The sequence below is a fragment of the Prorops nasuta genome, unplaced genomic scaffold (assembly GCF_024137725.1).
Source record: "Prorops nasuta isolate Cenicafe-Biocafe unplaced genomic scaffold, Cenicafe_Pnas_1.2 PNAS00033, whole genome shotgun sequence".
NCBI classification, from domain to species: Eukaryota; Metazoa; Arthropoda; class Insecta; order Hymenoptera; family Bethylidae; genus Prorops; species Prorops nasuta.
In genome coordinates this window covers 399,719-425,609 of record NW_027116830.1, presented here as the reverse complement: position 1 = coordinate 425,609, position 25,891 = coordinate 399,719, and the positions used below count along the sequence as shown (strand labels likewise).

Sequence of the window (25,891 nt, the reverse complement as noted above, 5' to 3'; positions counted from 1 at the left end):
TTTGGAAATTCATCTCTCGCACACACACATATATATATATACGCGTGTAGTTAGCGAAGCACAGAGATCCCCTGCAAAAGGAGAAGATTCGAGGGATGCGGGGGTGGGTTAGAAGAGAGGTCGTTGGTTAAACGTTGCCAGTGGCTAGTACCAGCAAGAGTTGTAGATGTTTGGCTTCTACTGAAATTAAAAATATCGATTCCCATTCGCACGCCGGGCTTCATAGAAGCTCAATTCGTTTCTCTCCTGCAAGACAATACCCATTCTTTTCGCGGACAGTAAGAGGTACAAATTGCAGTTGCGTCCCCTTTACTCCCTTCGCCCCCTTGCAACATCCCCGAGTCATCGCTAGCCAGAAATCCCAAATACAAAAGCTCTTTTCATTTGGTTTTGCCCTCCCCTCGAACGTCCCGATCTTTCTGGCCCAGGACCTCTTCCCGTGTTCCTCCTTCTCTTCTCCCCCCCCCCCTCCCCCGCCCCATCAAAAAATTTGTACTTGTTTAGACACACCGATCTATCCAAATGTCCATCGGAGAACCTTGCACATACTATTTGCCCTTCTTGTATTCGACCAACAATCATCCTCCATTTACCCTCTTCGAGTGACTTTGTCATCTTGATCATCGCCGCTACAACCCTCTTTGCAGATTCTCAAAAAACCTCGAAAGACTATAACATACCGATGCTTCGTCTAAAAACATCACCTAAACTATATATACGCAAAGTATATATATGCGTGGAGAATTGCAAAGGTCGTTTTTCGCAAGGCACTACAGGAGGTATTGTATTTTGATAAAGTGGAGTGTTCTGGAGGGTTTAATTTAGCGAGCTGCGTGATACGTAAGTGATTATTTTCCTGGGATAGATCGGGTTTATTGTGGATCGAAGCTGTGCGGGCATGGTAGTTGTGGGGGGAGGGTGGAGTTTCGAGAGAGTTTCGACGATGGGAAGCGGCTGCTACCCCCTTCGACTAGCAGCTTTGATTAGGCTTCCGGCTAATTAATAACCTCTCGTGCACACACCGGTACAGGCCGCGTATGAATATGCATGCTGGCTGTTGTGCGTTTCGCGGTGTGAGCCCGCCGAGTATATTTACACGCGGCCATGCAAGCAGCGGGACTTGCGGGGCTGCCACGTCCGAAAGGATAGATGGTTAAGGCTATACTTATTTGCATTGAGAAAATAAAGGGTGACGCAATCCAAGCCTGTCCTTCGATTTCTACCCCTCTCCCAAACCTCTTCGCTCATCCTCCGCACTTGCCCCATTCGCCAACTTCGTTAACACCTTAAAACTAACCCCCGTTAAACTTGGAATATAACATAGAATTTCCACTCACCCTTCAATTCTCGCAAATTTCATAAAACCTTCCGAATCCCTGCTGAATTTTGGCCAGTATAAACCATGCAACGAGGAGTATGAAGCTTTCTGTTCTCCGGAAAATTTCAGCCAATTTCTCCATGTTCCTATATATATATATATATATATATATATATAGGGTGATCGGTTATATCTCGTGTCGATCCGATGAATCCGAAAAGTGGATGAGATTTGAAGAAGAAAGTTCTGATACAAAATTTCCCTAGTTCCTTGGTATAGGATCGATCATTAATTGTAAATAAAAATATCATGAAATTATTAAATCCCCCCTCCCCCCCTGTACAATAGTTGCAGAAGCTGAGAATTTGCTTCAATCGTTTTTATCACCGCGACCACTCGACACTCAAACTAGGCTCCTCGCAAAAACACATCGAGAAGATGTTTTGTAATTACATTTTTGTCAGTCCAAGTGTTTATTATACTACTCCACTATAGTCCCCTCCCCCTCGATTATCAACCAATAGCAAAGCTGCTCATTAATAAAATTAAACGAATGATTACTCCTAAACTAAGCGAGCTAGAAAAATCTTTTATCAAAACTTTCTTCCTTAAATCCTCTCCTCTTTTCGGATCCATCGCTTCGGCACGAGATAACCGAGCACCCTGTATATAGTACGGTAAGCGAGAAGGATCGATGCATTATGAGAGCGATCGTACGAGCAATCCGACCTATTGTGTTTCCTTAAAGCGTGTAATTAGCAGGTTCCCCACCGGACGATGAGAACCCCTGCGGCGTAATATTCCGGTATCGAGGTAAAAACGCTGAAAATGAATTAACTTTTTGCCGGAGCCGAAGGCGACGCGACGGCCAAGCTCTCGAGTCACATTGCGAGGAGACTCGCTCCGAAGCTTCATTGTGTGTGCCTTACCCACACGCTGAATCCCCTCTACGCCTCCTCCCACCATCCTAGCGTTATTTCTCGCTGGCGAGGGCCCGCTATCCTGGCATCGCGAATTAACCGGCCATATTCCCTCGATGGGCATCGAGCTTGACCTCGAGAAGATTGCCCGCGAGAAAGGCGAGTTGGATCGGCGTCGCGAGGCCTTAATCGAGGTCACGCCTTCGGAGATTTCTCCCCCCCCCCCCCTCCTCCTCTCTTCTTCGCAACACGAGACTCCCCGAATGCCTCAAAAAAACCCATCTTCCTTCGTTACTCCATCCTCCAACACACCCTGTATACACACGAGAATATATTCTCGCTATATATAGCAGCAAACCTCTCTTCTATATATATATATATATATATATTTGTTCAATCGGACGAAACGAAAATACCGATGATATTTAAGAAGATTTTCTGAAATTAATAGAGAAGGCGAAGATCGCTCTCGCCTCTGTGTATCTATATATATATATATATATAGGAGGAGGAGATTACTGCACCTGCTCCAGTTTATTCTCATGGAAAGAAGAGTGGCGCGTTGTGCGGCGAGAGAGCTGATTGCTCAATATTGGCCACGGATGATTCAGGCTGGATGGTCTCTTCCGAGAAATTGATACATCAGGCGAGATGAATACACGCTCTCGCGTATCCTGGCCGAGTAGACCGTGCGTCTCGCGCTATTACGATCACATAATAATGATCGTTATTTCGGAGCACAATTCTCCATTGCACTCGGTGCATCAGTGATTCTCAAACTTCAAACACTCGACAATTTAAAGTATTACGCTCTGTTACCTCCTGACCAACCTGACCACATCGTAAATTTTCAGCTCTCCCCCCCCCCTCCTCTCTCTCTCTCTCATCTTAGTCTAGCCTTTGGCACTATACCTATACTAAATTATCTAATCCCCCCACTGTGTAATTTCACATCGTTACAAGGATTGATAAAATGACCACATCAAAGACTCGCACAACCAGCTGGGCTTTACTCCATTAATATATTTCCTTGGTAGCCCGATAAACATTGAATTTCAGCAATGACGCATGCACCAACCTTGGAAATATACCCTACACTGCAGGATATGTATTTCGAAACACGGTGGAAAAATGACGAAATAATTGGAGAAAATATCAATGGCGCGTTATCAGTTATTCTTACCTCGACGCGTGGAAGTTTGTCCGAATAGAAAATCAGGTTGTAACGAGGGGTCGATCGCAATCGGTCGTATTTATCCAAGAGGCAACGGTCGACCGCAAAAGGCAAATAGAAGTTTTGGCCGTTCGCGCCGCTGCGCGATTGCCGATCGAATTGCGGTCGGTCTCGATCGGATCGTATCGATCATGCAAACCGGTCGCGCATTATTAACTACAAACGAGGTACGGCCGGTAATTCGCCAAGATCCCTTCGCTCCCCTCGTTGACACTTGCCGATTAAATCGTGAGTCGGAGGTTGAACGTAACGCTTATCGTGGAGAGTCGCGAGTGGGATTTTCTCTAGGGAAAAATTGTGTGGATCTGGTGGGGGGGTGGGGGTGCAGGGGGTGATCCAAAAGGCAATTTTCTTTGTTGGATGTGGCGGAGAGGGAGGTTTGGAAACAATATAAAACAATATAGCGGCTCGTTACCATAACTGCGGGTTTTCGCAGGAACAGACGGCTTGGTGGTACTGCGGCGATATTGTATCTGGTATTGGCCAAGCCCGTAAAGGGGGTGAGTCGCGGGGGTCAGTTGTCTAATATATGTGATAATAACTTCGGCTCGGGAATCGAACCGGCAGCGGCGCGCGAATCTCGGATCTGCATATATGGATTGCTCGCTTCCTTTCCACAACCATTTCTTCTTCTACCCCTGTACGCCGAACCACTTTTCAACCCATAACGTCTTCCATTCCTCCCTTCTTTACGCCGGTATAACGATATTTGAAAAATTCCTGGAAAAAAGTATGATTTAGAAATCATTCTCGGTTCCCCATCAGCTGGCTTTTTATAGTAATACAGTTCTGACGATCGATCAATGAACGTATAGTTTGCCAGTCAGTCGTACCTTTGACAAAGTAGAATAATCCATCAAAGCTCTGAGATGGGAATAATGGCGTCATTGAATTTCAGACTATAGCTATATATATATATATATACGTATATATGTATCGGAATCTCCTATTGGCTATATCGTATTTAAGTTGGCAATGCTAATTCTTGTCAATTTAACAACGTCATCATCGAGCGAAACTTGGAAACACCGACGGTAAAGGTATATAAAAGCGGGGATTGAAACGGGTCAAATTTGATTGGCGTATGACGCTTTCCCTTTATCGCCTTTAATTATTTAGCCGGCCGAATCGCGGTTAATGCATTTTTCCAGGTTTTATCGGAACAAAATGGGAAGCATTAGTTGCTTACCGTACATTATTAACAGAATATATTTCGAGTTTTCTTCCTTCCACACCCTCGCCTCTTGCCCACATGCCCATTTTTCTCATCACAGTACCTCGCTGTATTTTCCAAGAGAACCAAAGCTTTTTAAAGGGCTGAAAGAAGAGGAATTTCCATGCATACATTTATGTTCCGGTTAACACATGTTTATTTAGTATTGTATGTTTTAAAGTAAAAAATCCTAACCCCACGGACATTATAGGATGAAAGCTTTCAACAGTTCACAAATTAATTAACCAAATGAATTTCGATATCCGTCTTTCCTTTATGGCGAATGAAAATTAAAACTTTCAATAATTATACATATTGCAGACCATACTTTTTACCTTTCTTTTTTCGCAAATAAATTTCAGGAGCTATGTCAAAATTATCCTCATTAAATATAATTAAAATATAATAGTTTTAAAGTTGTACAAAATTTTATGAAAAGAGTATTCGAGTAAGAAAATAATTGTACAAGGGAATTCCATCGATGATTTGGATATTGATCTTTGCCAAGTAAAATGTTTTAATCGGGCCGTTTAGTCAGAAGTGTAACTTATTGTTCCGAGCCGTGATAACGACATGGACGGTGGGGGAGAGAGGGTGGGGGTAGAAAAGATCAAGTGTGCTGGGAAGGAAGAGGAGAGAAAAGGATAAAGAGGTGTGGGTGTAACGTAGAAATGTAGAAAGGTAAAACAAATGAGAAAAAGAGAGAGAGAGAGAGAGAGGAATGGAGGGGGGGGGGGGAGGGCAGAGTGAGTGAAAAAGAACGTGGAGTGGGGATGATGGAGACTTGGGAGGCAAGGGTAAAACACTAATGAGCAAATAAGGCAAAAAAGGTGAAAATTCATTAGCAGTCAGCTAGCAATGGACGGCACGATGGAAAGGGTTACCGAGAATCGGCGTAACTCCTTTCCCAGTAAAGGACTGCAGCTCGACAAAGGCTACTAAAAATAAATACATAATTAAACGTCGCGATAATGAACTTCTTTATGCCTCTACGGATTCCTCTATATGTTGGTGTACGCATGTTTTGTGTACACGCACAATCCTAAGCAGTTCGGACAAAAAATTCTAACCGATCCATTCATCAGGTTATATTTCGTTTAATCATGGACACAATTTTGCCAAAATAATTACCCCTTCGTATATTTATAAGTGATATTATTCAATTCGCATATAACAAGTACACTGCTCGTGAAGTTCTCCAAGCATTAACTTATCACGTTGGTACTATAAATTTATTCAAAGAGCCCGTTGGAGTATAATTTATACATTATATAAGCCCACCGAAATTATCACTGAAAATAATGTAGAATCATAAGTTAAGCTGATTATATCTATATTCGCATTACGAAATCATTGAACTGCACTGTATCGTAAGGTAGGATTAAAAATCAAATTTTCAAAACCGAGCTTTAAAATGAAACAGTGTAAGAGGAGGGAGAGTCTCTATAAATGGCACACACCAAATATGGAGGATATAAAGGATGAAAAATTACAAATGCATAACAGTTTGATTAGGAGAAACAAATATGTATATAGAACAAATGTGTTTAGGATATAAGATGTAAAAGCGAGGGGGGGGGGGGGGGGGGTGATCGGAGAGTTACAGGAACGTTTTGGATGAATAGAAGTATAAAAAAACAGGAGGGAGCGAGAAAAGGAGGAATTACGGAAACAAAGTCGAAGGGAATAGAGAATAAGGAGAGACTGGGAAGAAGGAGGAAAACGAGAGGTGGAATCAGTGCAAAGAAATATCGTCGGTCAGCCGGGAAAATCCGTATCCTGGCAGTAACGACCGGACTGCGAGTGGACGAACGCGCTGGAAAGAAATAGGGCCGGTAAGGGGATGGAGCGGTAGGGAAAGAGTCAGAGAGACGAGGTACCCTTAGCTGCTTTCCCTCAGGAGGTTTTATAATGGCGTCCAGTTATTACCGCAGGACTCCCATCCTGCAGGACAAGGGACCTTCGATTTAATAACTAACAAGCAACTACTAACGCGTTCTCCCTCTCCATCCCTTCCTCCTCTCTTTTACCTTATTTTTCGAATACAAACACAGCCAAACAAAAACTTATTACGTTCTCAAAACATGACTCACGTTATAGAAAATAAGAAAATAATATTGCACAGTTATATGGATAAATATTTGCTATATATATATATATCTCCCTGATAAGATTCAACAAAGATTTTTGGATAGATGATAGTCCGATTGAAAAAGAGCTTATTGACGAAAGCACGTTGATCCATAAATAAATATGGTAACTGAAATAGCTGGAATAACAAGTGGAGAAGAAAAAGGTATAGGAGAGAGCTTTTGGTCGGTGTGCTCTGACTTCTTTAAGTTATTTTATCAGGCAGAAATAGCGTTGGAGCTCGCGCGAGCTCGGTTTTGCATGTGTCGCGACTAATTAACATACGCGAAAACTCTGTTAATTGGGTGATTAAACGGATGCGAGGACATTTTAATGACGAGAGGTTGCTCGGTTTCCTACGCGCACGCTGTGTCCGTCTTTTCTTTTTACCTTTATCTTCCTACGCTCCTCTCTCGGCTAACACCTTGTTAACCTGTCTGGACAAGCGGAAGCTCGCTAACCGGAAGTCTTCTACCGTGAACTCGATTATCCTGTTTTCCGAACACCCCCCCCCTCCCCTCCCCTCCCTCCACCCTTCCTTCCTCCATTCCACTATCACCCACCAGCATCATTTTGCGAAAAGAAAATTTGCAGGCGCATAAACCCAATTGGCGAATCCGCGAGATTCTATAATATTTATATTATTAATATTGTATATCTTCTACATATATTAAAAAACTTTCTCATCTCTCGTATATTTTTATCATCGCGACTCCTAAACTCCCTCTTTTAAATAAATACGTATATATATTGATTGTACGCTACATAGAGAATACGCTGGAAAAAAATCACGTTACTCGTGTGTGGTAGCGGTAGGAGAAATCCTGTTTAGCAAGAGGTTTTCGGCGTGTAATTTGGATTTGTTAATATATTATTAAATGGAGCTATATAGTTTGAATTGTAGTAAACCCCTTTCTTTCGCAGTATTAATCGGCTTGCGCTGAATTCTGATTTCACCTGAAAATGATTGTATACCCGAGTGATTATTGCGGATTTATTCGCAATTGTTTCATTCGAGTTCTTCCTTTGATCAGCTTTGGAATTATTCGCGGATTTCTTTCCCATTTCGCGCGTTATCCAGCGGATCATTATTTGCTCGCACAATCCGTATTGATTCCTTTTCATGCGGAATAATTAAATTATGAAAAACGTATGATGCTCCACGAATATTCTTAACGATAATTCGCAACGAATTTCGTTGAAAGGAAAACGAAATAGTAATTGCGAGTATTACGAGCAACGGTATATGTATATACACACGTGTGTGTATAGAAGCGGTGCGTTTTGCGCTGCTTGAAAAACCTGGCGTAAGGGTTTTTTAAGTCGTGCAAAATGACCAGGGGTTTGTAACGAATTTAATTGAGGCGATAAAAAATTTGTTGCGATCCGCAATTAAGTTCAGTCGTGGTAGGTGAGTCGTGGAAGAGAGTGGCAGTGAAATGTCGCAGGTGTACGTATAGCTTAATGAAGGAAAATCGAAAGAGGGCTCGTGCAGTAAGAAACAACAGGGTTATCTATTCAATTATCACCTCGGCAAGGTACAGCATATATACTGCATGTATACGCATGCACGGACGTGTAGTCCCATTTCACGACTTCCGGCCATTCTCATGCTTTTCAGTACGACGTGTCCCGTAATCGCGTTAGAATCGCTGCTTCTTCGACGTTTTATTAAGGTTTCGCCTCTTCGCACACCGATCCCTAATAAACACCTACGTCGACCTATTTTTCCAAAATTTCTTTCGCCCAGTCATCGTCCGTTTTATCAATCCGTCCATCGATTTAAAAAAGCCCACCGTCCCCCCTTCCCCCCTACCCCGCCAGTCTCAATTAATTTTCTACATTTCCTACCATCTATTCGTTCAAACAATCATCTCGTCGAGCTATAGTAATTTAATCTCGCCTCTCAATAAACCAGTTTAAATTATTTTTTCACGATTCTCATTCGCTATAGCGCATATTCCAGGCAGAGTAATTAAAAGGCAATTTTTAATTAGCTATTTGCAATTGGTTTTATTATTAGCTGTATTTCGCTAGCCTCGTGCTTTACAGCGTATTAATGGATCGCTCGATCGGCCTAACAGAGAATATTTTTACTAATTGAAGTAAAATCGGCATCGTCCGAGCGCTCTAGGGTTTTATTTATCGTTGTTTGCTGAAATAGTATTTGCGGTTGTAGTAATGGTATTATCCGATCTCCCCCTATTAGTTTCGATATAGTATATGCGCAGAGTTTCGATTATAACTCATTTTAGAAAATTCAATTAAATATTTTGTCGAGGCACAAATTCAATCAGCCTTTTGAATAAAAATCGTGCAGTAATGCGACTATATATTTTCTACCGCGCGAGCTTCATTTACATGCGCCTATTAATAAATTCATTGAAGGTCTAAGAGGTAAAAAGAAGAGTAATAATTTTAGCAGAATTTAACGAGGAAGTAAAAATACTAAGTTGCCGGAGGCCTAACGGTTCTCATGCAACATGGTGACAGCTGTATACGAGCGTGAAGAAAGATAAAGATAGGGAGGTGGCTTGGACATGGGAGTTTGCGAGGAGGTGGCCGTAACCGCGGCAAGCTGAGCTAGGGGAGAGCCCGAAGAAAGAAGAAAAGAACGTAAAGGCAAAGCCGTGAAACGCCTTGAGATGCGCATATATTACGGACACGCGATGTACCCCCAGAAAACACTGAAAATTACTATTTGAACGACCAACGATCGATAATCAACTCATTTTCATCTAAACATCTCATTTTTATTCACCGCTCCAATTTCATCCGTGCGCCCTCCCCTTTATTTATTGTCACGCCAACCACTCACCCCTTTTCTTGCGAATTTCTTCGCCCTTTATTGTTACTCCGCTGTGTATACATATATATATATATATACATTTATTCGTCAAACTCCTCATTCTCGCGATCCACGCGCGTCCTATATACACGAAGCATTGATTTATAGAAATATATATAGGTTAACGAATGAAAATTGCGATAACGAGGCCAATTTCTCTCGATCATTTTGGATCACGATCGAATTTTTACGATCGAGAATACCCGATGAAATTTTTAATGGCAGATCTCGTCGACGTTATGATTTACAAGTTGATATTCCCTCTCCTCTCTTTCTCGCTCTTCTACCATCCCTCCGTCGCATGTGCGCATGCGCGGCATAAATTATGCCAGCAAATTTATAATCCCAATTACCATAAAAATTGTCACACGATAAAATATTCGGAGGTATTTACGAGCCTGACCATCAGACTTTTAGGACCCGAAACGAGACGAATGCAAAATATTGATCCCCACCATATTTTATCCCCTCTCGCCGAAAAAACAATCCCAATGCTTAATTATCCTCCCCCAATCGTCTCTTAGTTCTATATATATATATATATATATATATATATATACTCACGAGCACATCTTTCTTAATTCCTTTACTCGTCGTTTCTCTCGAACAATTATTATATAATCGACTAATAAATATTTGTGCTCGTTGCGAACGCAGAGTTTTATTCAAATAGAAACGAGAGAGATTCAAGGACGAATCGTGCAAGAGATTTTGGGACAAAAACTGAGGGAAAATAGAATCAGTGAAATGGAGGCTGGTGAATGGCGATGTCGCAAAACCGAGTAATTGGTTCGCTATTACATTCTTGGTGAGCTTTGGAAGCTCTGGCTTACAAGGGAGGATAACGTCTTATTGCCGTCAGCGAATCTTCTTTCGGTCTCTTCGAGTTTCGGATGAAAAAAGAAACCGGCGCAAAAGAATACAACGACGCCACATCCGCTGGCTTCGTCGATTAAATCCCTGAGAATTTTCACTTTCCGGATGTGACGGCTGCAAATTCTCCGATGCACGAACCTTGACCCTACACTATATATATATATATATATATATATATATACTAAATCACACAAAGCGAGTTTAATCGACTTTGAGAGTGAACGGTGAAATGAAGAAAAACAGACGGAGAGTCATCGAGAGAAGAGAGTATTTCACGAGAAATTTGAGGATATAATAACCGACGTTAATTGCGGATGGTTTAAATTTCCTCGAGGTCGCTATATATATACAAGTAGCAAAATTTTTGCAGGCGGCCATTTTTAATAGCGCAAGTCGTAGTAATTTTGTGAAGCGGGTCGTACGCACAAATGGCTGGTTTCCTTCGACAATTTTCCTCGCGGAGATACTAATTTCGTAACGTCTTCGTCTAATCATCCTAAAGGTCTCGCGCTGTGTTGGCCCGACACGCACGAGTACCGTTGGCCAGGAATGAGAAGGGGTTGCCTGTTGGGATGAGGGAAGAAACACGGTGAGGGGGGGGGGGAGAGGGATTGAAGGGGAGAAGAGAATGCGCAACGGGGGGAAAGAGCCGAGTATAATTAAAACAGCGCAGAGGTGAGTCTACGAGAGGAGACAGACACTGTGCTGATTTCATTAAACGTCTTACCTCAGTGCCGCCTGCCTCTGACTGCCAGCCTGCCAGCTTTCCGTTTAGCTTCGTACCGAGAGACTTATATTATTTCCTTTTCCGTAGCGAGGAAAATACCCGAAACATTGAGTCACGGTGCGTGCCGCTCCGCACTTATTTCGATCGTCTATATATATATATATATATGTATATTGAAAAAAGTATCCGAAAGATTCATCGATCGTTTAATTTTTCTCATAGATCCGTCGTGTGCGCGATATTTCAAGGGAAATTGCATTTTTCATATGAGTTTAGAATTGGGAATAAGCGCGGGCAAAAGGATGAAGGGTGATATTGCTGCTGCAGCTCGCTCGCTCTTTCGAAATAAGTCGCGAAACACGTACGCGGAAACGTGAAGCGTTCTATATAGCGATGCTAGGCGGATTTAATTCTAACAAATTAATTCCATTTTCTCGGAGCATCGCGCATTCTCTGTGTTTCGTCCTTCATCAGCTTGGTTATGTGACCCCTTCCACCATTCCTCCTCTGCCTCTTCCTTCTTCTTCTTCGTAGGCGGCGGCGGCAGCGGCGGCGGCGGACCTGGTGCAAGCTCCTCCTGCCAGGAGAACCTATAGAGCAACGGTCTACAAGGAATTGTTAATTGCTCGTGCAGCGCCAATTTGCATAAATCAATTTTAAATCAACCCCAAACCCTATTCGCGCGACTACTCCCTCCACCCACCCTTACTCCCACCCCTCTTACGCCCCGGGAAGGTTATACGCGTTTTCCGAAATGCTGCGAAAGCTTTTCCGAAGCTCGCTGCTTTTCGCTAAATACATCGTTCATCCCTGCTCACTCCCCCCCCCCCCTCCATCCCGTTTCTTCCCAATAGCAGCCCAGCAAGGTTATCCCTTTTCTCCTTTGCCGCGCGCTGCTCCCTTCATGCTGCACGATCAATCTTGTCCCACCCAACCAGGACCACTAGCTGATTCCTACCTTTAATACTCGCAATCTGCTTTCGATTGTTCTCCAATCCCCCTTTTTTTCCTCCAAAGAAGAAATTTCTTTAGCTTAATTTGTAAACGTTTAGCTGTTAGCTCTCATTCCACCGCGGGGAAAGAATTCCGTATATATATAGATTAAATCGATTCCGCCAGTCTAACTCACCTGGTCAGACTCGACCATGATATTACTTTGTTATTTTTTTCTTCTCTCTTTTATCACTGCAATGTTTACTGAATTTTCTCAGCATTGTCGTTTTGGTCCCGAAGTACAAAAATTAGAGGATGGGAGGAAGTTTATTTGATTGCCTCGGTTAGAAAGGGCATTAATTATCGTGGATAATTGTTTACCGGTACTAAACACAGCTGGATCAATATTTAATTGAATAGCTGATAAAATGACAGCTGTAGCACTGCGACACTCGAATCGACCTTTGGCACTCTCATAACGCTTAAACTTGGACACAATGAGCGGGGGGTGAGCCGGGGTGGCGATGCACCCAGTCCAACCCTTTCATATCGCTGTAAATTCTCCTTCGCCCAGGCTCCCCTCCCAAAACTCCTTAACACCTGCCTCTATATTTTTACGTCAACTCGTCCTCTCTCGAGCGGTCCAAACACTCGTTGATTCCTCGTCACTGACACGTGATACGGCAAAATATATATTACCAACGTAATCTTGCGTAACAATCGTGAAATTTAGAAATAAGTGACGCGATAAGAGGGGAAAAAAACGTGTTAAAATGTTGGGAGAATTCGATAAATTCCCACGAGTGCATAACTGTTTTTCACACCGATAACTGCTATGCAAAGATCGACTTGACGAAGCTTTCGAAGAAACGATTGGGGTTTGCGAGCGAGAAATGGGCGGTCGGTAGAAAATCTTCAAAATTGTTGTAACGATAGCGGCGCGGCAGCCTCTGGGGTTTGCTTCCCCTTAATTAGAGGCCGAAGCCCTCCCCACCAGCGCTAATAATTATAGAAAACGCTGCGTGTCAGCAATCGCGATCGTAACACGCGAGAGTCCCTGGGGCACCAGGAATCCGCCATTTCTCACTATATATCCCGCTCGAAACCCGCCATTCAATACCTATTACCAACAAAATTCATTTAACGCTTAAATTATATCTAATCCTATGTACGAGACGAATGATCCATTATTAATAATTTGTTATGAAAGTCGCGCAGCATATTTTTATAACGATTAAAATGCGAAGCTTGAGCGAGGAAAATAATCAGATTTAAGGGTTGGAGGGGGGAAGAGAGCCTGTGTGCGAGTGGAATAAACCCGTTGGTATTGTTAATAAAGACAGTTTGGAGCAGAGGGCTGAACGAATTGCATGGGTGTAATAATAAGAAAAGAATATATATATATATATATATATAAGAGAGGCGTTGGAGAGGGATGTTTTAATTAATAGGCATGAATCGGTTAAAGAAGACTCTGAACAAACAAGTATACAAGTCGGTTGAACATAGACCCGTTTGAAAATTCCTTTTAACATATCGCTTCTGCTGGGGCTATAGCCCCTTTCAAAGCAACCGGCCGCCCCTCCCACCCCTAACCCCTGCCAGCCAGTCCACGCGTCTCTCTGTTTAATGCAGTCCATTAGAGTGCATTTAGATCGAGGGATAGTTAAAGCGCAGCTCGAGGACGCCATGGCACACGGCCCTATTCCCGCAGCGCGGAAAATTCTATGCTGTGTGTGTGTGTGTGGCCCCTTTCCTTCCCCTTTACCACCCCTCGTCCCATCCCTTTCCACCCTCTCTCTCTCTCTCTCTCTCTCTCCACGATAAAGCTGTATGCTTAGAAATGACGTTATTCTCGTGATCTATCCTTCCTCTTCCCTCTGTTTTCCTCATTCAACCCATTTACACAAAGTATTTACCCACATTTTTCCATCAAACAGTGTTTTTCCAGAAAAAATACAATCTCGTTGATTCGCCCAGAGTATATCTACTCGTCGGTTGATAAAAGTCATCCGTATATATAATGCAGGCTGTGCAATGCAACAACCTTATTATTTATTATTATGAGGAAAGAAGTACTCTATATATATATATATATATATAAGAGTAGAACTCACCTCAGACTGGAAATACGTCATGGCTGCTGAATTTTCCCAGGATGAAATCAGAATCGGCTCTCGCTGTGTGCTGGAAAGATAAAGAAAAGAAGAGATTGGCTGGTCCAATATATAAATGACAGAGGGGATGGGCTTGTAGGTGAAAATAGCCGCGGAAAACGCGGCCGGGCCAGCGCTACTTAACTAAATGAGTTCAATATCTGGGAATAAATACATTGATAAATCAGCCACTTTGCTAAAAGCTTACTTTACTTTGGCGAGCTCGGGAAAGCGGGCGCGCGGGCGCGCGCGCGCGTTCTCTAGCTCGTGCGATATTGGCAACTGTAGCGAGCGAGCAGGCAGGCGGGCAGGCAGGAACCATCCGGCTCGAGAGGGAGAGGAGCAACGAGAGACCGAGAGAGACAGACAATGTTTTATTACATACTACGAATCCCCCTAAAAGCTACGCAAAAAAATTCTCAACGGAAAGATCGAAAGTAATTTTTCACCCAATTACACTGTATTACGTAACGACCAAAATCATTTTATTCGTTATAGCTTTGTTTGCCTATCGATTTCTTTAACGAGAAAGCATCGCTGCTGCTGCTGCTGCTGCTGCTGTGCAAATAGTGTACTGCAGAAATAGCAGCAGCATATATATATATATATATAGTTGCTCAATAATCATGCATAACAAAGAAGGAAAATATTTGTATACTCTATTATTACATCTATAACGGAGAAACAAATGGGATTTCGTTATAGCTAACCATATAAGGATATGTAAGATGGTCAATTTGTAAAATAAATTTCATTCTGTAAGAAAAGGAATATAGTGGAGGAAAAAAGCTTGATAAATTCTTGTTAGTGTGCGTGAATAAATGTGTGTTGGCTGGGAGAATTCGGGAGGAAAAAGAGAAAGATGAAATGCTGGGAAAGAGTTTGGAGAAGGATGGGATGGGGCTGCGGGTGGATCGACGTCTCGCCGTCAATGTGGTGGGGGATGAAAGGTGGAGGAGGAGGGGGGGGGGGTGAATCGAGAGTGCGAGGGATGAAAGAGAGGTACGGCTGTACTTATAGAAGAGTAGTTCGCTTCGTCTATAAAGAATCCTGTTTGTTTCTGACCCACCGATATCGAAGAAAAACTATTTACTTTCGAGATTTAGAGTGTTTTGTCTCTCCCACCCCCTGCCCCTCCCACGCGAATAATACAGAAGGCAAATAAAATTTCATTCCTGCCGATTTCTCAGTCCAATTCGCCAGATGAACGGAATCCTCCTGAGGAACGACCTTTGGATACCGGAAGCTAGACTCGAGTGGGTGATCGAGCTGAAAATAATCAAACTGTATCGATCGTATAGAGGAAGAAATCTGATTGAAGCTGTGTTTTTTTTCGACACACTCGAATTAACCATACGATCTGATACAAAGCGAGAGAGACGTATATATATAGGAATAACGTCGAGGCACGCTTAAAGTTTTTTGGGAATGGCCAAAATCGAAGGGCGCGTCTTTCGTGTATACGGAGACCGAGTACTCTTAAGGGGAAGCAGGGAGCAGGGGGTGAGTTGGCAAAATTTAAAAGCGCTTTTAGCTTTTAACCCGGGTAATACCGGTAAGAAAACGTTTTAACGGATTTCATTTGTTCGGCCTTGCGGTCCTCGTCCTCCCGGCATGGCTCGGGTAGGGGCTGAGGGAGGAGGGGGGGGGGGGGTGGAAATAGCGGGAGGAGTGAGCGCGCGCGCTGCTGCTGCTGCTTCTCCTTCTCGCCTGCAGTGGAATGAGAAAAGAAGAAATGGCAAATGGGGAATGGGGAAGGAAAAATGACACCGCGACACTCGCTCCCGGCTACGGGCCGATAATACCGCTGATTAAGTAGACGCTACATCGAGGGATGAATATTTAAGACGTTCAACAAGTTGCAGATTTTTCTTTAATCGGTCTCCGTCGACTTTTCGCTTTTATCTTCTGGAATTACAGCGCATTCTGCCAGAGAGAACTGCAAAAATCCGCGAGTGCTAATTGAACCGTGTAGACACGCCTCTGAAAACTCTCATAATCTTTGCCATTTGTTAAAGCTCCGCGAGGAAAGATCCTCCAACCATGTCCTTTCCAGCTTAATTTTATTATATAAATTCAACTTTAAACGAATCTATACGAAATCCATACCTCTTGCACAATTCCACAGCGCTGCATAGCCTGACCCGGGCCTTTTTTTGTCAAATTTTCCCAAATCGTAAATTCAATTTGCGTTTGTTACTCGGCTTGACGTTCGACGAATTTCATCGATCGAATTAGAAGTTAAATAAATGTTGCGTTTGGGAGGAGGAGAGTAAAATGGATTGGAATGGAACAGGAAGGAAACACAAGTGGGAGAGCGGGGATGGCTTTGGACTAGGGGGAGGGGGAGGGGGTGGTAGAGCCGAGCAGAGTAGGGTAGGGAGTGTTAAGTGGGTGCACCTACGCCGGATAAAACGGAGCAGTCTCCGAATAAAGCCTGGCAACGGTCCAGCCTAATGGAGACTCTTAGCGTAATTAAACGTAAACACATTCGAGGCGTCGCGCTAATCTGAATGCTTATCGAGGTCTGCCGGTGTTGCCTCAGCTCGGCTCCGTGTGCCTACCTTGCTCCAGTCTTTTCAAAAGTTAACACCGTTCAGCTCCGCGTCCCTTTCACTCTCCTCCCTGTCCCCTTATCCCTTCTTCCTCCTAATCTCGATCACGATAAAAGAGATCTCTGTGTGTGTGTGTATATATATATATATATATATATATAGCTTCAAAGTCAGTCTCGTCGAACAACGTTTCGTCGTCTTCTCTCCTTTCCAATAATTTCAAGCGTTTTGTCGAATTTTAGCCGCACGCCAATGTGGCCAGTCTAATAGCTTAATAAATTGCCTGATTTAGAGCATTGATATTTGTTGCTGCTCCATTCTCCAATTTAATTAATTCCGGCAAATTGCCCGACTTATATTTATACAACGAAACAATGAGAATTATTCTGGTCGAGGACGAAAGCCAAGCTGGGGTCAGTGAAAATTTATGTTAGAACTCCGTGTGTGTGTGTGTGTTCCACGAAGAAGTGGAAACTGTAAAGCTGACAAATTGTAGATGAGCCGCGGAAGAAAAGCGAATATCAACATCTCATTGTTGAAAGCGACGTGTCCCATCGAATGGGGCGAATAGCGAATTGCGAGTGTACGGTACGTGCATTTGAGTGCAAGCTGAAAAGCACGAATGAAAAATGTCGTTGCGCAGCGAAGGGGGCCGTACAATATGCGAATACAAATTAACTCGGACGGCCATTAGCGGAACGAGCGTTGTTATGAAAATTAAAAAATCAGATCTTGATACAGGAGCGTAATGCGCGACAGAAATAATATTGGCAGTAAAAATAAAGTATCGTTTTAATTTCCAACGGATAGAGAGATAGGGTGGGACCGCCATTTCGAATCTTGCACGTGGCAAATTTATATCGCGCTGTTCAATTTTTGTTTGGTATTATCGCAAACTCTTCAATTATAACAATTCCAGAATTTTTTACACATTTTCCTTTTTAAGTAATATCTCATCTGTGCATGTTTTGGTACATATGTGTGTGTGTGTGCTCGAAAATTTTACCTCGTACACTTGGATGTGGTATATGATATTGAATCAACTATATGGTGAATGTAGATTTTTCGTGATTCGTACACAAGAGCTGAGAGAGAGAGAGAGAGAGCAGAGGAATAAAAAGGAGGTTTTGTTTATAGAATCGAAGGAGTCGGTGGGGTCGCGAATCGGGGTGAAACGGCGAAAGAAGCGAGGATCGAGAATGCTTTTGGCTATTAACTAAACACGTCGACATGGAACGGGCGCGTCGATCCATACATCAGTGTCCTTCTTCGTCGAATGCTTCTTGGAAACCGCTTTGGGACCACTCCTCTTTAAAGTTAGCTTCTTCGCCTAGCTGCATCAGCCTCGTTTCATTCTATTTTGATGTTTCTACGATTGCTATTGATGAGACTCTTCGATACTTGTTACTGTCGCAGGATTGAACGAAATCAAGCGTGTATTTAAGCGGACAGCGAGAACTTCTTGCACGTAAAATATACTACTTATAATAAAAAGTACGAAAGTCCGCATATAAACTTCCATGAAACCAGCCAATTGTAATAAAATCTTTGAAATAACTTTAGTGGATTTTTGCGACGAATGAGAAAGCGTAGTGGCGCGCTCGGTGGAAATAGGATTTTTGAAACTGAATCGTATTAATGGACAAAACGAAAAACTCTGTGGAACAAATATTGAAAAAGCCAACAAACTATATATCCTCTTTAACCTTAGAGCACTCGAAAAAACTACGCTTTCGCACTCGGCCAGCATTTTCTGCCACTCGTTAAATAAATCACAACACAGTGGACAGTGATACCATCGGGAGGGTGGATATTATCAGGATGGGGTTTGGGGTTTGCTTCAAAATTCGACATGATTTGGCTCGATCACCTTCGCATCAGAAATGGTTACGCGCGATAAGAGTAACTATTTTTCAGATCAGAGAGATTAAAGTGCTCGTACAGGCATTGATCGGATGCGACGAATTAGTTTAGAATTGCTCCGCTCCATTTCCAACGCAGGGATCTTCGCGTAACGAATGAAGCTGTCCGCAGGAAGGTTCGACGTCGCACTTGCCAGCCGCTGGACTTTGCAGCGTGTGTACGTGGGATAAGAGAGGCACGAGGCAGAGGGAACCCAACACACACACACGTATATATACAGGGAGGACTAGATAAAGTGTGGAAAGGAGTATGGGAGTGGCAGAGAGTATCGTTAAAAGGTAAAAAATGTAGGCAGGAATGGGGAGTGACGAGTAGTTGCGATGTAAATAGAAAGCTCTTTAGGAGCATAACTCGAAGCACATAGTCCGTGAAAGACACACGGGCTTTGGAGAGGGCGTCACCGAAACGCACGTTCCGTGTCTCCTCGTAACTGGGTCTGACGGATAGCGCCGGAAATAGCGAGTCGGAAACGCGTTCTCTCTTGGATATCGCTAGTCGTCTGGGAATCCGAGTGTCAACGTGAAAAATTTACCCGACACTCGTCTCTTCATTATCGACGAATCGAGAGCCCCAGAAACCATGCAATTAGCATAATCCATTAGGATAATGAGTCCGAACTCGGATGAAGATCTCACTCGCTCTCTCTCTCTACTATATATATATATATACATGCAGACGCGCGCGTTTCGTCCAATACTCCGACCAATGGGTTTCTCGTTAAATATCCAACTCTTCCTTCAAATTACTTTGCTCGTTCCCTTATCGATAATATCCGCACTGTCCAAATATATGTATAGCAGGTTACTAGCAATTTCCATAGTGCAAAATTAAAAAGACAGAGAGAGAGAGAGAGAGAGACTAGAAAGTATGAGAAGAAAGTTATTATTTTGGAGAAAATTATATTTATAGGTAAGTACGGAGAGTGACGAGTGTTGGACAGTGGACCGTTTGCAAGGGTACCTGCACACATATATAACTCTATGGGACGAGGCCATGGTTTTTCAAAGGGCTCTAAACGTACGGCAAACAAGAGAGTTAACAGTTTTCACGCGGGCAGAGTTCAGCTTATTATTCTTAAGTGGTATGATTATTGACTCATGTCCTTGGCACCCCTTCCCCATCTCGCTCCTCCTCGGTGTTCCTCATCTTTTAGCCCTCGCCTCTCGTGGTACATAATATCTTCTCGCGCGCGTCCCGTACTGCAGCGAGATGCCCTCTCCACTGCGCACACTCTTCGGGATTCTCTCTCTCTCTCTCTCTCTCTCTCAGTGTTTGCCGGAGAAAGGACACGTATCATCATCCGAGTACTTGTATACCATGCATTAGCGACGAGTTGAGTGCTAATGCAGAAATCTGGTATCGGATAATTAATAACCGTAAAACTCGAAGCTGCGTCGTGCTCCCGCGCATTATTTGATTTCCGGTAGATACACTCTCGGCCTTGCCGCAGCTTCCTGGCCGTGTTCGAAGCCATCAGTGCGACGACATCCACCACTGGTTCGATCAACTTTTCCATTAATGCCTTCTTTTTCATCCGTTCGGAAAATCTCCTCTATCCAGCCCAACTAACGAACCTCGATGAAAGCACGCCTAATCACTTTTGTCACGCGGTTAGTTTGGCAAAATAATATCCAGCGGAAATATACAGACTCGCCGCTTTTGCAGTCTTCCATATATATAGTTAGACTTTCCAATTTTCTCCAAAAGATAATTGTGTATCGCGTAAATTAATATTGTAGAAGATTTTTCATGGACTCGATGTATCGTGTATAGATATATACATGTATATAAATATGCGCAGGGTTGATTGGGAAGATCGAGATTGGAAGAAAAGAGGATGCATTTGGATATTTTCACGAGCGACGAGGCTTGGTACTGTACGGTAAATTGTCTACAATGTAAGCGTGCGCGCGTAAACGCAGATTGGCGTCTTGGTGCTGATTAGTTGGTCGCATCGGTGAGGTTTCCCTCCCCTAAAGAGAAGCCATTACGAACGAGTACCTTTAGCTAGTGGAAAGCCTTTAAGTCCTGATTAACAGGGTCTGAATTCTCCACTAATGTCGTAATCCCTTTGATAAAGCCATTCCATGATTATTATATGCCTGTCATATTCGGTAAAACGTCGTTTCCTTCGGGCTTTCTTGCTAGTGTGGTCTCCAAGTTGTAAAAAAGGCCTCGAAAGTAGGATTAGTTCTGTAATAATGTAGCGACTCGAGACGCTTCGTTAAATCGATCGATTTTGCAAGAGTTTCATCGTGGAAAATGTATAAGGATGGAAGAATCAATGTAATATATAGTTGATTAGGTTTTATGGGAGTACAAGGGTTGCTATATATACATATACATGTGTATATATATATATATAATCTGGCCGGAGATAAAATCGAACGTGGACGTTCCTGAAGACAAAGGAAGATTCGGCGTTGGATCGCAATTAATTCGCGAGTGCGGAGCCCGCGGGAGGGGGTGGGGTATAGGGAGGGGGGGGGGGGGGTTAATGGATTTCCACGCCGCCATCCGTACTGTCGTTCCCTGGAAGCTCGTCAGAGGTTCCATAATGCAGCACTGTGTGCAATTTTAAGCAACCCTTTATCCTTGCAGCCACTCCTCCCCCACCAGGACCCTACACGTATAAGACTCCGGTCCAATTACCTCCTTGCTACGCCGGCTGCCGCTGTTGGAGAAGGGGTTGCATGATAGTTAATTACACCCCCTTGCACCCCTGTACCACCACTAGGCATTACCACCTACAAACCCAGCTCTCCCTCCACATCTACCGCTACCACTACCACTAGTATATATCCACCGCCCTGCTTCCCCACCCCCTCCTTTCTCCCTCTCTATCACACCCCTTCAAACAACCCCAACTTTCCTCCCCCCACTTTCACAACCCCTTTCACTCTCCTCCTCTCTCCTCCTCTCTCCTCCACTTCCTCCTCTTCCTCCTCTTCCTCCTCCTCCACCTCCTCTTTCTTCTTCTTCTCTTGCCGCCACTGCTAATTACTATTTTTAAAACATTAAAAGTAAAGTTTGTTAAATGAGTGGGAGTTAATTATGAAGCTACCGGGAGAGGCTGGAGGTAATTGGAGCGAACGACAAACAAAGGCTCGTAGCCACGGCCGCGCGGCTCCTACACTATAGCAGTCTGGCTGCTGTTGCTGGTGTGCTGCTCCTGCTGGCTGCCTCGCCTGCCTCCAGCCTGCAGAGTTTGCTCGCCTTCTTGGCTGCCTATCTACCTAATACGTATATATAGAAGACCCCATCACCATTACACGAGATCGCGCGCGGGGCACACACTGTGTGCCGCCTACTTTATTTTCCATGGAGAATTTCTGCTCCATTCGCCATCGTTAATCCCGAGACCACTCGTCCTTGTCCGCGGGGTTCTTTCATTCGTCCTGCCAATTACGAGACGCGAATGTCGAACCGGTTAAATTGCGCGCGCTGCCCCACTGCTGCCCCGGGCACCCCAGAACCCATGCACCGCACCACCACCACCACCACCACCACTATACTACCACCACCACCATCATCATCGCAGCCCTTCTCGCCTCTTCGTCTCTTCTATGCGTGTTAATGGCTGTTTCTATGTGTACCTGTCAAAGAACGACTATATATACATGTATATATACCCATATACGCTTGTGGCAGTATGCGTCTGCGCCTATGTAGTTGTGTTTGCGCACCAAGCCCCTCCAGGCCACCCACCTACGAGTACCTCTTAGCTACAATTTCCCTTTCCCGGTTATCAATACGAGCGCGATCGTTAATCGCGGCTCAAAACACCCAACTTATTTATTTTAACCAGCTGCACTGGGACTCTCCCTCCCTCCCTCGCCTTTTTCTTCCCTTTTCTTGCACCATGCACAGCCTCTATTATACATACTATAGGTATACTATACACACTTGCTTTATTAACATCCTCGCGCATTTCAATCGTACCTTTCCCCATTTCCAGCCTCCACCGTGTCTTTTTATTACAACCCTCTATATACGAATTAGCCTCGTAATTAATTTTACACCCAAGTGTTCCTTCACACATATACATATATATATATATATATATATATATCTGATAGAGAAGGACATGACGTTAACGAGTTAATTAATTATACCACGCGCTTCATTATCTATATATAAATGTTTATATTTTTTAGAGGTATAAGAAAGGTGGAAAAGTGGGGAGGATATTGGAGGGACGAATTTGTCCTCGCGGAGAGCGGAGCATCCGACGTGGCGTGTGTCGGCGTCCGAGCTTTAATCATAAGCGATGGCGGCCATATTAAGTCTCGTCGTGTCACCGTCTCGTCATTCTCCGGCTGGGTGCGCGTTACATCCGGTTTCCACGCGTGCTCACCTGCCACTCGTTTACATAATCTCACGTAATTTACAAAGGAATGCCCATGTTCTTGCTAGTTTTTACGCCAACCCACTCTATTCTGGCCTGCTAATTAACCAGAATGAAGCGATTAGCCGTAATTGGTCAATTTAGATCGGAATATTCATTTAGCGTTCGTTAAAGCACTTAAACTTTGCCGTAGTCCCCTTGAAACGTTGATTTTTATTCATTTATGATTTTAAAGGGTAATCTCGCTCCTTTTGTTGCAGAGATTGCGGCTTGTTCAACAAGCGTTTATATGTATGGCTTTTACCTATAGCATACATATATATATACCACGCTATACGGAGAATTGCGTTGAATTTTTGAGAAACCGATAATCATCGCGCTGGCTGCTACACACGAGCATCTATTACGAGGCGTGTTATAGTCGACCCGTGTTGGTCATAGTTTCTGATTAAGCGATCTAGTAATAATAGCAAGAACCAGGTCGTAACTGCACTTCGTCAAATGCTAGGAGTTCACCTTAATTGAACCGATTCCATGCACGAAACTAAACTGGCGATAACTATAAAGGATTAAATTAAACCGTCCAGCTGGAGAAACAAGTTACAGAATTGAAAAGCGAGCCTTCATTTGCCTTTCGCTATATATGTCTATATATATATATATATATATATATATATATATATATATACACGTATATAGCATATAGCTACCGATTCTTCCTCGTGAAATTTATCGATCGCTTTGCCGCAATTCGAATGGCACCTGCTCATATACCAGACACGATTTAACCCTCGGCAATAAAATTCTTCTTCTTAAATTCCCCTTTAATATCTTTTCTTTTTCTCACGCGAAATATCGAAATACTTCTCGATCGATCTGTAATTCTATTTGAGAGTTCACGTGTTATACGAGCGTATGTTATGCTATATATATATATATATATATATATGTAGTACAGAGAGACTATATATAGGAGAGGATAGAGCGAGACGATATTTGGGAAATTATTTAGAGATCTGTGGAGAGCATGAGAGAGTGAGAGGGGGGGGGGGGGAGGAGTGAGGGGAATCTTTGGACAATAAGTCTGTTTATCGGTGTAGTGTGGCATCTACTATATGTGCAGGTTGCGGATAGCCAATTTCGTGGTGAACACGTAGTGGAAAACGTGAAAGTCTCGCGGGGCCGTAGGCTTCGCGTGTCCTTTTGCAGGACGAAACATTTTAATGATTCAGAGGAGGCTGTCGGCAGAAGCGCACCTTTAAACGGTCCACCTGAAATTCGTCCGGACGTCCAGCGTCCGAATTTAAATCCTCTCAAATATTGAACGTACATCCGGCATATGTAAGCACATACATGTATACATTTATCTACACACGGTACTTTTATACCTATATATACATGTACATCCATGTGTATACGTAAATGTACACATATACCATATATAGTATATATACATCCGTATAACTTCTTTTCTCCCCAACGCCACTATAGTATATCGCTCTGCTCCCAGTCAACCGTGTTAAATTCGAAGGGAAATACGTGTACTACCTGCCCAGGTATGTCCATTTTCACATCTCTAAACGGCTTACGAAATACCTTACATCCAAATTTATTCTCCCAGATCAATAGCTCTTATCCAAACAAAAATTCACCGATCAAATGCAAAATGCCTTCTACATATATATATATATATATATATAGAAAAAAGAGAAAGAATCTTCTCTCTTCAGAAATTTTTACTCGTGCAACAATTATCAGATTGAATAATATTCGTATAATGTGTTTTTACAAATATTTTCAGAGAGATCGGAAAAGGTGGAGCAACGAGGGTGGTGGCATATGATATTGAAGAAAGAAAAAAGTTGGCAAATAACAAAAATGATTACCTATCCGTGCACTCCCCTCCCCCCTTTCATACTTTTTCCATATCCCATCGCGCGTATATAGCGTTTACGCTCCGAACGCGAAGAGATATTGGCCTACGCGCACGGTCACTGCGATGTTTTGTAATTTAAATTAATTGAAAAATATGCATCGTCCGCGTTCTATCAAAAATGGTGGCGGAGGGGGGAGGGGGAGTCGGATGGAGGTTTGTACGTATAGCACGTGATTTCGCGAAAGCCAATCATTCGCGCTAGTCGCCCAATAACTTATTGGTTTTTCACATGCGATTTGATTCATTATCATTCCGTTATTTATATTTGCTCGCGCTCCGTCCTGATGGAGAGGAACGCTCGATCCTCTTACTGCATAGCCGGTGTGCTTCAATCCCCTGATAACACTAACGAAAAATCAATCTTCACAAATTTCCACTGCTCTATATATAGGTTTTTCCTCTTCCGATAAATTCATTTATTCCACTTTAATCAATGTAAACGGGTGCTTACTGCAGCACGCTCTGTGTGTAGTGAAAAAATTATCGACCGAGCCACACTGTATTATCGACCAACCTTAAGGCAATGCCGCATCAATTTTAATCTTACACCGAGCGCGCTCGCGCGCGCGAGCTCTCTTTTTCTGTTCATATTTTCATTCCACGAAAATGCTCATCTATAAAGAGGCTATCCCGCGTCCTTTGATGGTAACAGGGAATATCCAGGCTTTAATGGGCCGTTTCAAGTTGGTTCTCAGGAACACATATAGGTGAGTTTCGGCCATATCCTTCCAATAGTTTAGTCGCATTTCGTAGCTCGTCGAGTAAAAGCGATTC

General features: G+C 43.3%; 1 protein-coding gene across 3 annotated transcripts in view; it reads right to left on the bottom strand.

Moving 5' to 3' along the window:
- LOC136783406 (LIM domain transcription factor LMO4.2) overlaps positions 1 to 25,891 on the bottom strand; it is a 159,659-nt gene that overhangs the window by 94,731 nt on the left and 39,037 nt on the right. For all 3 annotated transcript variants that reach the window (XM_066743540.1, XM_066743541.1, XM_066743538.1), the window contains one exon: positions 14,317 to 14,386. In XM_066743540.1, coding sequence (XP_066599637.1) covers positions 14,317 to 14,337 — 21 coding nt within the window. In that variant the 5' untranslated portion in view covers positions 14,338 to 14,386. Of the gene's footprint in view, positions 1 to 14,316; positions 14,387 to 25,891 lie in introns of those variants that run through there.